Source organism: Zeugodacus cucurbitae, chromosome 4, assembly GCF_028554725.1.
Source record: "Zeugodacus cucurbitae isolate PBARC_wt_2022May chromosome 4, idZeuCucr1.2, whole genome shotgun sequence".
Lineage (NCBI taxonomy): Eukaryota > Metazoa > Arthropoda > Insecta > Diptera > Tephritidae > Zeugodacus > Zeugodacus cucurbitae.
This window is the reverse complement of record NC_071669.1, coordinates 3859866-3873202: the sequence shown is the minus strand read 5'-3', so window position 1 is coordinate 3873202 and position 13337 is coordinate 3859866. Positions and strand designations below refer to the sequence as shown.

The window sequence follows — 13337 nt, the reverse complement described above, 5'->3', positions numbered from 1 at the left end:
AAATGTTTTGTAAACCAACAACAACAGCAACTCTTCTACTACTGTCTGTCTGTTGCTGATTTGGCTGTTAGTTGGGTCGCTGGCGGGCTTTGGTAGCGTTATATGAAGGGGGGTTGGGTGGGGGGTTTGGCAGTACTTTTTGAAAGCCGATTTGCATGTTTTTGTTGCTCTGCTTTGCGCTTTGTTTGTCCAGCGAAAAAGGTTACATTTGCAGCTTCATTATCACAGCTTCCGCGTCATCATCATTTCCTGTAGTAGAAACCCTCTTTTATTTTATTATTATGAATATCCATATAAAACTTTGCATAATTCATTCATTCATTCTAGCTCGTCCCATTCATGTGGCAGTGGTGAGCTTACTTGCATTACTAAATATATTCATTCACATGCGATTTGTGTGCTCTTTTTATGTGGACTTATATGTAGAGAGATGAAATAATAAGTTTGTATGTACCTTTGCTGTCGGAGTTCACTAAAAATCTAACAAAAGCCCCTACCCTTCATGTTGAATCTTAATATAATCATTTGGAGTTAGAGGGGGGTATGAAATTGGTGGCTCCAAAGACCCCTAGACTGTCATTCGATGATTAGTTTGTTGAAACTCCAGTTAAAAGATCTAATGTAAAAAAATGAGCTTCGACCTTCTCGTTTTTTGTTTTGTATCTTAGAGTCTACTCTTAAACTTCGGTACTCATTCAGAAGCGACTTAAAATTAATGAAAGCCTCTGTTTTCCTGACACACAGAGTTCTTCCTTTTCTTTTACTTTATCATTGCTACTAATTTAAAGTAGTTTTGGCCAAGTCCACCATAGTAAAGCCTTATACCACAATTGGGAGAAAAGCCTACAAAGGTTATTAGCTAAAAGGTACAACTATATATTTATCGAGGAAAGATCAAATATATTGTGACAGACCTTGGATCAATATATCGCCACAATAATAAATTTACTAGAACTAGAACCCCTCAAAGATTATCTTACTGCCTTGCCTCTTTTAAGATCATCATAAGATTGCTGAGAATTACAAAGTTATTTATATAAGGAATGAAATAGAGTATGAGGTATCTAAGATAAAAATATGATGTCTAAAAAAGAGAGGGAGATAAATAGTGAAACAAATGGAGAAATAGAGAGATATAGATAGAGATGGAGATTGAATTAGAGATAGAGATAGAGATAGATATAGAGATAGAGATAGAGATAGAGATAGAGATAGAGATTGAGAAAGAGATAGAGATAGAGATAGAGATAGAGATAGAGATAGAGATAGAGATAGAGATAGAGATAGAGATAGAGATAGAGATAGAGATAGAGATAGAGATAGAGATAGAGATAGCGATAGGGATAGAGATAGAGATAGAGATAGAGATAGAGATAGAGATAGAGATAGAGATAGAGATAGAGATAGAGATAGAGATAGAGATAGAGATAGAGATAGAGATAGAGATAGGATAGAGATTGAGATAGAGATAAAGATAGAGATAGAGATAGAGATAGAGATAGAGATAGAGATAGAGATAGAGATAGAAATAGAGATGGAAGTAGAAATAGAAATAGAAATAGAAATAGAAATAGAAATAGAGATAGGAATTGTCAAAAACAGAGGATCGTATAAAATAATAGATCGTAATAGATGATAGATGGTAAAAACTCGAATATATAAGAAAAAAAATTTAACATTTTCTTTACCCCCTTTGATATACTATTGGTCTTCATCAGCATGCGCTTATGCCGTTACAAATTTATGCATATGTGTATGATGAATGGCGATGAAAAAGCGCACGGAAAATGGTTTAATTGCAGTGAGATTAACATATTTTCACTGCCACGAGGTGGCAGCGCTATTTATGAACACATACATACATTTATACATGCATACACACAAAAACACATAATTATGCACTTACAGTGGACATACCTAACTGAAAAGAGCAGCTTTTGGTACAAATGGTGTTCTAATTTTAATACTATAGGAAATATGGCACTTCAAATATTTAAAAAAATATATTTTTTGAAATAATAATTATATTTTTATAAATATATATTTTTTCAACAAAAATTCAGAAAAAATGTTTTTAATAAATAATTTTATTTGAATGAAAAACTTTATAAAAAAATATCAAATTTTTTAAAGCAATCTTCAACTAAAAATATTTTCTTCCGCACCTCTCTTCCGCCACAGGTAAAACACGTCATTTTACGGTGAACGGTTTTAATACGCATGCACAGCAGCAGCAACAGCAACAACAACAAGCACAACAATTGCAAAGCCAGAGTGACGTACGTAATATTTATAATAATCCGTATACGCCACCAACAGCACCGACTACAACGCTGAGCCAACAACAACAGCAGCAGCAGCAGACACATCGTTTACAGCAACAACAACAGCAACAATTGTTGTATAAGTCTATTGCAAGCGGTGTTGTTGGTAATAGTGGTGCAAATCAATACGATTACCCACCAACTGCCGCCAGTGAACATCAGCATCAGCTGCAACAACAACAGCAACAATTGCAACAACATCAGCAACAACTACAGCTACAACAGCAACAACAATTGAGTAACGTCTTAGAAGCAGACAATAACACCTTCACCGGTCATAATAAAGGTAGGACAGACTCAAATATATATATTTACAATTTATATAGTTTGGGGAAAATTTTGCTGATTATGGAAAGAAAGTTGAAAGAATTATATACTTTGAATACTCATATTGTACTGATATTTTTTTATAAAATAATCTGGAGTAGAGCTTCTTTATATACTTTGATTCCAAAAATTTAACGGTTCTGAAAGGGTCTGTTGTAAGTTCCATGGCTTCCTGGACCTCAAGACTTCAGATTTTACTTTGGAAGTCACGATAGTCAAGCAGAAGACACCTAGATGACAGTAAAAGAACTGGAACCCATCTGAAGAAAGAGCCCTGAGGTCGAAATTTCAAATTTTAAGCGAAAGAGTTTCATTTTATGAATGTATATTTGACGAAAGAACAGTTTAACACAACTTTTTATCAGTTCTTATATATTATATTACCATCCCTAGGCATCTTCATCATGACTAGGATTGAAAAATTAAAGTAGAAACTATTTCTCTCATATTCCTGGAGATATTTTCGCTCTCAATGGAATGCGACAGATATTAATAGAGAGTCTCAAGAATGAAGACATATTGAGAGAAAGTACCAGGAACCATATTAAAAGAATACAACATTTGAAGACGCCACCTAAAACGGACTCTCACATAACTCTTATGATGGGGTTCATTTATTCAAATCAGTTTTCTTCACAAAACTAGTAAAAGCTTCTTCTTTATTTGAAGACCAATATACTTCCGCCTCACCGCCTCGGCTAAGCTCTCTGGATAAACGCCAAATCACACCCTTAATTTTGTGTATTTTTTTTCGAAAATCGAGTCTCCGAATTTCTACTTAACTGCACAATTTCAGCCCAAAGAACAGCCAGGTCATCTCACCCAACCCAAAAGCTGATGGACAGCAATAAAAAGCCAGCATTTAACATATTCTCCGCATTTTCTTACCCTCGGACACCATTCGTTGCACCATTTTGGGCGTGTCGAATTGTGTGAGCGCCGGTCGTACGTTGGCTGGGCTCTAATCAATTGATTGCGTTTTCATGCGTATTGTTTAAATTGCGCGACAACAACAACAATAACACAGACACTCACATATGTGTCCAAAGTCCAGTGGACACTAAACGCAAATTACGAAATCCCTCATGCCTTCAACTTGCCCTCGATGCAGCTGAACATATATATAAATAGGCATTTCCTTTGTGCATACAATTTAACTGTTATTTACTAAGAGATGCATGTGTGTTTGTGTCGCAACTTTACAGTGCAGATTTCCGGCCGAGATTCTCAATTAGGATAATCTTAAATGGCAATGTAAATATTGGCAATAGGAGAATTCGTTCCGGGCCGGCCATTCGACGACTGTGACATGTGAAAATTAACGGCGACGGCGGTGCAAAAACAAATACAAGCACATACCATTGACTCTGGGTGACCACCCACAATTTATGGTCGAACAATTTTAAGCGGCTCCGCAGTTCATTTGCTCCCCCAAAACAATTGAGTTTATTAGTGTGCGCTTTGCAGGACTCCCTTCCCCTTCATTTAGTTGCTTTGAAATATGTCTGTCTGGCTTTTGACCCACAGCCTATACATTTATTAAATGCAGTGCTTGCTTGAGTTAGAGTGTGTGTTTGTGGTGCATGAGGGACTCTGTCACCAGCCTGTTATCTCTGCTTATTTGCATTGCGTATTTTATATTTAGAAAATTCAAACAACTGTGACTTCTTGCCACCTCTCAGCGTTCTTTTTGCAAATTTTGCGCATTTATGGAAGATTCTTTACTTATCGAACTCTGTCTGGCTTGTATGTCTATTAAGCTGAAATATTTTTGTTGGTTATAAATACATCTTCGCTCTTTCCAAGAATCTTCTCTCGATTTGACAGAAAAAATTCTGTGGCTTTAGCTTGATTCGACACCTTTGGTGACAGATATCTTCGGCGAATTTCATATATAAGCAAGAAATCATTTATTTATAACCCCACTTTAAGTTTGTCCAGTCCATCGAGACTACGAGACTATTTTAGTGACTCTGATGGAACCTTCTTTGAGAGCTTATGGTACAAGAGTCTCCAAACTTTGTTTCTGTTGCTTTAAGTTCTGAGTTTCGTCTCTAAATCAAGTGACTGTCATGCTTGTAATTCCTTTCTTCATTCTTTCATTCATTATTACCTCTATTTTCTCATGTCCGAAATAGAGACTACAGGATTTAATCTGATCAATGTAATAGTACGAAGGTCCTGTAATTTTCATTGAAGGCGATATATCTTCGACCAGTAACCGAATAAAATGTGGGTTGTTGTAACGGTTATCTAAACATCGGATATGTACGGACAAGCAAAAATCAATTGTGATCGAAGCAGATAGAGGGAGGCCCATTAAATGAGCTTTTTCGACAGGATGGGACCAAAGGGAAAGGGATTTTACAAGGAGGTGGGTTTATTTGTTATGAAAAGAGGGCGTTAGTATCATGCGGGGATCAGTTATGTTGGGATTCAGTCGGGATAAGTAGGAGTTTAATCTACTAGAGTATCCAGAACGAAGTTGCGCGAGGGTCACTCTCGTCTCCGAGTCACTCGGTGTCTCCGATAGGCGATAACTCCCACGCAGACGGTTCGGTGGTATTGACACGGATTTTATTAGCTCAACCACTGTACTTTCGGTGATCCGAACTTAATAGGATCGGTATCGATTTATAACTATAAATCAATAAAATGTCGGCAATATCACCCAGAGAAATACCTACCCGAGTACAAGCCAACATGCTTTAGGTTCGTCGTAATGAGTCGCATCTCTTCAGTATAAAGTTCTTAATTAGGAATAAATTAGAATCTTTAATTTTCAAGATCTAGTTTGAGAAAAGCGTCAGTTGAAAATATGATAATTAATGAAAAAGTTATAGATCATAACTACAGCTTCGAAAAGAGCCCTTCGAAATAAAGAAACCCTTGCTAATGCATAATTATTGCATAACGATTTGTCAGCCTCGACTTCAAGCTCAACCGGTTAATAGAGACACAATCTTCAGGCGAATATTTGGTGGTAGATTGCCAATTCTTTATACTCTTTGACGAGAATAAATGTCAATAATATTATTCCCTATTCCTTGCTTGATAGTTTCGTACATAGTCCTCGGAGCTTTCGAAGCTTTTCTATTCCATCTTGACTAGAGTCGGGGAAATTGAGTAGAATATGAACCCCTTCTACCATAGATGAAGAATCTGTCTGTTCATACGAATGATAGGATACACATGGATCTAGTATTATAGTCAGACCACCCATATTCCTTCGCAGAGACAGTCCTCTTTCAGCTCTTCGCAAAGGGTCTGCATGAATTTTAAGCTATAACACTTAAAGTAAGAACAACAACATATAGACAGCGAGCAACAGCCATTTCATAAACGCCAAAAATTAACACGAACTCATAAACACACACACATTCGAACTCACAGATCGTGCCTCCCACTCAACATGCAAGGAGCATAAGAAATGCTATTTTATGATGTGTCATTTGAACTGTTGCGCCTGGCGAGAACACAGAGAAATCACAATCGGTTGTTGTTGCTGCTGTTGTTGCAATGCATTAAATATAAGTTAGTGTTTGTGTGCTGGCATAACCGTTATCTTTGTTGGCTCGAGCAAGGAGGCGTGCGAACATAAAAAATCAGCGTAACTTTCGCTTGCAACAGCGCCTAGGCGGCATAATCCAGTTGCCAACGCACACACTCGTACTTGCCACTTAACACCGCTGTGCCTTTGCCACTGTGCGCCAGGTGGCAGCCTGGCTGTCGTTGTCTGCTCACTTGCAACAAGCGATTTGTTGCACGCCGCAAGGATAATCACACTTTTAATCGTGATTTAAGTTTATTGCAAGCAAAGTCTCGCCTTGCCAGTGGCAGACTGCCTGCCTTGTTGCAAGAAGATGCGCTGCCTATATTGTTTTTTTTTCACTCTGTTGCATGTGTTTGTGCAACATTTTGTTTCCGCTTGCTTGTCTTCCTCTTGGTGTCTGTAGCTTTTTAACCTCTTCCGCTGGCGCTTGTTGCATGTGGCACGCCAGCCTCCTTATTTTTGTTGCTTGTTAAACTGTTTGCAGCTGGCTTTTGTATACAGTTTATACTTGCTTCCTTGCTTCCTGCCGCCTCCTCCGTTGTTTTCGTATTTATGTTGAAATTTTTATTTCACTGTTGCTCCGCAGCGTCTTCAAAGTCACCATCAGCAGCGCGTCGTCATCATCAACGCTGCCACCACACACACACAGCTGGCTGCCACAATGGAGCAATTGCACTTGGCCACACATTTTATAGTCAACCACTGCGCCACTTCGTCTCGCCTTCGCCAGCTGTCTGCGCGGCATATTGCCGTCCCCCAGCGGTGTGATTTGTTGTTAATGCCGCTGTTGGTTGGCTACTTGACTGCCACACGGTCTTGCAACATGTTTTCTTCTTCTTCTTCTTTTCGCTTCTAAGCTATGTTGATTGCCGTTGTTAGTCTGGCGCTGACGCTTCTTTCCACCTGTGCGCTCCATATATTTGCCGCTTTTATTTCTGCGCCGTTGACCACTTTCATCATCATCCTTCGTGGAGCTGCCTTTTATGGCTGTCGTTTTTATTTTTTACTCCTCCGACGCTAAACTATGTCAAGTATGGCAAATTATGGCGTTGGCTCTACTTTCTTGGCGCAAAAAAAAAATATGTATATCTTACTAAGCCTTCTTCTCTCGACCTTCTCCAGTTGCATTATGATTTAGAGTTTAATTTAATTTGTTATCAAAGCTGCCCATATTTCAGTCTCACTGCGCTGTTGAGGTTATGGTGAAAATAATTAATTTCGCTAAGTGAGTTGGTTGTTTTTATTGTTGTTGGAAGGTGTTTTTGTGCTTTGTTGCTATGATATTTATACCATAAAGCCGCTATATTTGACAGAACGTGTATAAATTACTTTTATAGAACGTCTTCTATTCGCCATTTCTTTACTCGCCACGTGAGATTAAGAACATTGTAATTATACCAGTTGAAAACAACAACACAGTTATCCAGTTCAATTCATTACAAAGTATTTTGTAGTTACCTCATAAGAAATCTCTCCTATATCTATTACATTATACCAGTTTTAATGAATTTATACCAGTTGAGTGTTCGATTCGCTACTCGCTATATATATAATGCATCATTAAAGTGGTATAAACGCTTACTACACTCTACCTATACTTCATTCTAGCAAATGATCTAATTTATACCAGTTGGCTGTTCGATTCGCTTCTTGAGATATTTTCTATATCATCAAAATGGTATAATCGCTTAATCTACTGTATTTACACTCCATTCTGGCAAATTCTGTACTTATTGCCAGTTGTTTGTTCGATTCACTAGTCGCCAAAAATTGAAATTACTTTAATGATTTATACCAGTTCGTTGTTCGATTCGCTACTCGCTATACTTTATACATCATCAAAATAATATAATCATTACCTATACTTACACGTCATTCTGGCAAATTTTGAGCTTATTACTAGCTTTGTACCAGTTGTTCGTTCGATTCAATAGTCGCTATATTTTATATATCAAAATGGTATAATCGCTTATCATAGAGTACTTTCACTTCATTTTGACAAATGTTGTAATTTATACCAGTTCTTCGTTCGATTCAATAGTCGCCAAGGTTCCAAACTTTTAAGATTTATACTAGTTGGTTGTTCGTTTCGCCACTCGCTATTCTTTATACTTACTTTCACTTCAGTTTGAGAAATGTTGTAATTTATATAATTTGTTAAGATTTATACTAGTTGGTGTTTCGATTCGCTACCTACTATATTTGATACCTGATTAAAGTGGTATAATCGCTTACTATGCTTTACTATAAAAAGACAATTCTGCTAATCTACCAAAATTATACCAGTTGTTCGTTTGATTCGCTACTCGCTAAAGTACCAAGCAAGAACTCAAACCTAGTGATTTCAGAATCTGTGGTTGTGGTATGAGCCGCCTCTGTAATCTAATTGGACATCATGAAAATCTAATTTGGTACCGTTATACCAGTTTTGAGAGGAACCAAAATGGATAGATTATACTCAGTTGATGCAGTTCGTTCAAACGATGATTGGGAAAGTTCTTTATGAGACAAGGGGCTTAGTATTAAGATCGTAGCAACGAAAGTTGACAGAAAGCACTTTGGAAAGCAGCGTTCTTCTTCAAGAGAGCCAACGAAAATATAACATATGTACTTACTTATTTAATAATCAATCGAATATCTGCTTACTGAATTACTCTTATAATATTTGGAAAAGAAGCTATGTGGACATTTGTTAAAGAAATGCGCATTCTCAATATTCTCTCATTGCTTGACATCAAAAGACATTTCGAAGAAAATTATCACAGCTGGCCAGCTAAGCAGTACATAATCTTTTCTGTCATTTGAAAAATTCTTAGGACCTTTCTCTTGGTTGGATTGGGCGCAGCAAAAGGGTCAATAGTATGTCCGACAAATGCAATGATGATAATACAACTAAAGCGGATTACTTATCACATATTTTGACATAAGTTCGGTTGACTGAGAGAAAATAAATCACTGAAAACTTTCGCCAGGCAAGTAAATTGATGGACAAACTGAATGCTTGGTGAGCGGTAAAACAAATACAGAAATGAAGCAGGTGCAGGGAGTGAGAAGGGTTGTGGAATGGGTGTGAGGACACAGAAATAAATATTTTTGGACACTAAAATTAAGTTTGAGTCAATATTTAAAATTTTGCTCAAATTATTTCGCACTGTGTATCTTTGGGGATTCAAAATTCTACTCTCATTGCTTAGCGCAAATCCATCTGACCGATGGGTCAGCTGTGATAAGTCAATGTATATGGGTTTGTTTATCTACTCTGCACTGGCCATGTCGCATTGTTTTCCTTCACTCGTATTTATTTTTATGTGCAATAATTGTTGTTGCAATGACTTTATTAGTTGCTTTTGTTGTAATTTTAGTCAATCGCACATATTTACACAACCTATCTGCTTCATTGCCTGAGCCTTTTGTTGCGCCTAACAACAGAAACACTCACACATACTCATACAAAACCTTAAAGTATATCCAGTTTCATGCCTCACTTGTCGGCTCAATAGCATAATTTTAGGGGTTGCCCTTTTTGCGAAGCACTTTTGTACCCTTTCCTCGGTCTTTCGGACTTTCACTGCCCGCACGCAATAACCACTAGCCCTTGCTGTTCATTTAAGGGCGAAAACAATTGTCGGCTCGCTCAGCTCTTTAACTGGACATATGGATGGTCCGCGCTTTTATTTATTTTTACTTACTTCTACAATTGCCGGGCGGTAAGGGTTGCCTGACTGCTATTTGCTCAACTTATATTACGCTTGCATTAAACTGTTAGGGGTCTAGTGCCTTGCTTTGCCTGCCTGCTTTCAGATTTGCTTAAGCTTTTGTTTTTATTTGCTGTCCATTCACGGATATTCAATCAATCCTTTATAGGCAAATAATGCATAATGATTTGCGCCCATTTCAACATGGTCTGTATATATGTAAATATTATTTGTAGTCCTAACCAGTGTCGGGTGACCCTTTCTTCTTAAATTGCACTTCCTGCTTATCGCCTGGCTTAAGCTGTGGACATTTGTTTAAATTTTAATGTCATTAACTGCTGTCAAAATTGTATTCAAGGATTTATACAGATCAATAAATGCGAGTTTGTAATTTTTCGATAATCTCTGCAAGTTTTTGCTAAAATTTCGAATTTTATTTGCTTTTAGCTCTTTTGAAATCAAATATTCTGAATTCTGAAGAACCCTTTCAATCAAATCAACTCAAAATATGTTCACATTTTAGTTTAACGCTGTCTCTATTGGGTGTTCCACAAGTTCAGTAAGGTTTAGAACTCATAAATGAAGGTGTATTATTTACTTTCTTTATTTAAACATGAACCGACATGTTCAGAATTATTGTCTAAACCCAAAATTACTTGTATATCGATTCACAATATCCTGTTATATATATTTTTTTTGGTGTTCCACATGTTCAATAATTATTTCTTAAGTTTACTGACGTGTATGCTTATAGAGAACATCTCTCTATTCAGTTCTCTTAAAATTCGGCATAAAATGCTCTTAGAACTCCATTAAAAGTGGTGTTCCACATGTTCATAGTGTTAATTTTAATACTCAGAAAAGCAGGAAGCTATTGAGGCTTTAAATTTACTTAATTACAACGACTGACTGAGCTCAAAGCTTTAATTATATTAGGTGTTCCACAAGTTCAGTAAGGTTTAGAACTCATATATAATGGAGTATTATTTACTTTCTTTATTTAAACTATTGCGACATGCTCAGAATTCTTGTCTGAACGCCAAATCACTTGTATTTCGATTCATAGTATCCTGATATATATATAATTTTTTGGTGTTCCCCAAGTTCAATAATTATTTCTTAAGTTTACTGACGTGTATACTTATAGTAGATGTCTAAGACTTCAGATCTCTTAAAATTTGGCCCACAATGCTCTTAAAAATCCGTTAAAATTGGTGTTCCACAAGTTCATATTTTTAATTTCAGCACACAGAAAAGCAGGAAGCTATCGAATCTTTTTATTTACTTAATTATGTCGACTGACTGAGCTCAAATCTTAAATTATATTTCAGTGATAACTTAAATTTAAGATTTTAAAGTACGACAAATTTGCCCAAAAATTATCCAAAAAACATCATGACAAAATGGTCTGACGCTGTGGTCAAGTGCCTCACAGTCACAGGGAGACAGTAGAAAATCTGTAACCAAAAACCTAACCAGCTTATTGTTGTTGCCCGAAAGTGACATCTGACCCAGTTAGCGAAAGCAGTAAAGAAAGTAAAATAATAAAAAAGAAATCAAAAAATGTGTGACTGCTGTGCTGCTGTAGATAATCCAAGTTAGCCACAATGCAGAGGATGATCAAGCTGGCAACATGAAATGAGCAACAAGGGAGCCACTTGCTTGACGAAAATAAAGCAGCAACAACAATATCAACAACAATGACAACAACTTGTTCCATGTTCCAAAGAGGCTGAAGTAAAGCAAGTATGTGTAGGTGGTTAAGTGTTGGAGAAAGCTTCAAAAAGAGGGCCTAGCGCCGACTTGTGTAAGGGTGAAAGTTGTAGACAGTGCCAAATTAAATTTAACACCATGTATAAATAATAAAATGACAAAATTTTGCTGTTAGCAACAACAAGCAAGCATACATATGCAATGTCATGCATAAGCGCCTTGAGATATGCAACACTTGCTGCACATAAACAAGTAAAATCCTTTGCTTTCAAGCTTTTTGTTGCTTGTTTATGCTTGTGCTTGTGTGTATTGCTTTGCAGCTAGCTTTATCACTGCATTGCAATATTTTTGCAATAATTCATAATTTATTGCGCAAAACGACAAGCAGCAGGCACTCTGGTCACACACATTGGAATGACACGAGCAAATTTCTATATATGAAATATATATCTGAAGCATACATATTGCCACTTTGACCGACTTAAAAGTGAATGTTGGCCAGTTTATCGCATTGTTGCATGCAAAATGGTCAGCAAGTTTTGCTTTTGTTTTTTCTTTCTTTACACCATTTATTTTTATTCACTGGGGCTCGTTGTTGCTACGCTCTCCTGCACTTAAGCATTCGAACGTTTGTCTGGCACTTGAAAATCGTTGTATACAACCGACATTTATGGCACATTATTGGCAAAAAGCGTTACATTTTGGTGTTGAATATATTATAATGCTAACCTCATTGTAATTCAACGACTTGAGTTATTCTATTTTAAGTATAACATATAAGACTGCATTTGTTTTGATTCAATAACTTATTTAAATTTTGATTATTCTGAAGCTTACAGCATTTTGAATACCCAAATCCCATTAAAACATTACTTTACACATATTCATTACTTCGTACTTTTAATTACAAGTTTGGATATCGCATAATTCTATTTCTATTTTATTACATCAAAGTAATTGTGCTGTAATTAAATTACTGTATGATTAGTAATCATTACTTGGCATTACAATATAATATTTTAACTTTAATTTCATTACTATAACTTATAGTATTTGAAATATATTTACATAAAATTTAATTACAATACCATTACTTATAATTACATTACGAATACAAATACAATTACATTAGCTTTTATATACAATTGTTTTGCAAATCACTGCGGTGTTTTTGTATCAAAGTAATTAAAATGTAATTAAATTACTTTTCAAATCATTACCTGCCAATACAATGCATTACATTATCTTTCATTCCAATATTATAACTTATGGAATGTCAAAAACATTTACTTTACTTGTAATTACAGTACCATTACTCATAATTTGATTACCAGTAATTCGCAACAAATGTACTGAATTACATATCTTTAATTCCAATTATTTGCAAATTATTTTGCAAATCACCGCAGTGTTACTTAATCACTGTGATTGAACAGTATTTAAATTACTTTTCTAATCAATATCTTATCTTTGATGCCAGTATTATAACTTATGGAATGTCAAAAACAATGAATTACTTGTAATTGCAGTACCATTACTCAGAATTAGATTTACAGTAATTCTCATTACATGTACTGAATTACATTTCTTTGCGTTTAAATGCAATTATTTTGAAATGCCTGCACTGTTACTTATTCAAAGTAATTAAACTGAAATAAATTACTTTTATAATCATTACGTGCCAATACAATGCATTACATTATCTTTCAATCTAATATTATAACT

General features: G+C 35.9%; 1 protein-coding gene across 1 annotated transcript in view; it reads left to right on the top strand.

Moving 5' to 3' along the window:
- LOC128921404 (serum response factor homolog A) overlaps positions 1–13337 on the top strand; it is a 182983-nt gene that overhangs the window by 162301 nt on the left and 7345 nt on the right. Inside the window, exon 3 of the mRNA XM_054229032.1 lies at positions 2182–2610. Within this exon, the coding sequence (XP_054085007.1) occupies positions 2182–2610 (429 nt within the window). The remainder of the gene's footprint in view (positions 1–2181; positions 2611–13337) is intronic.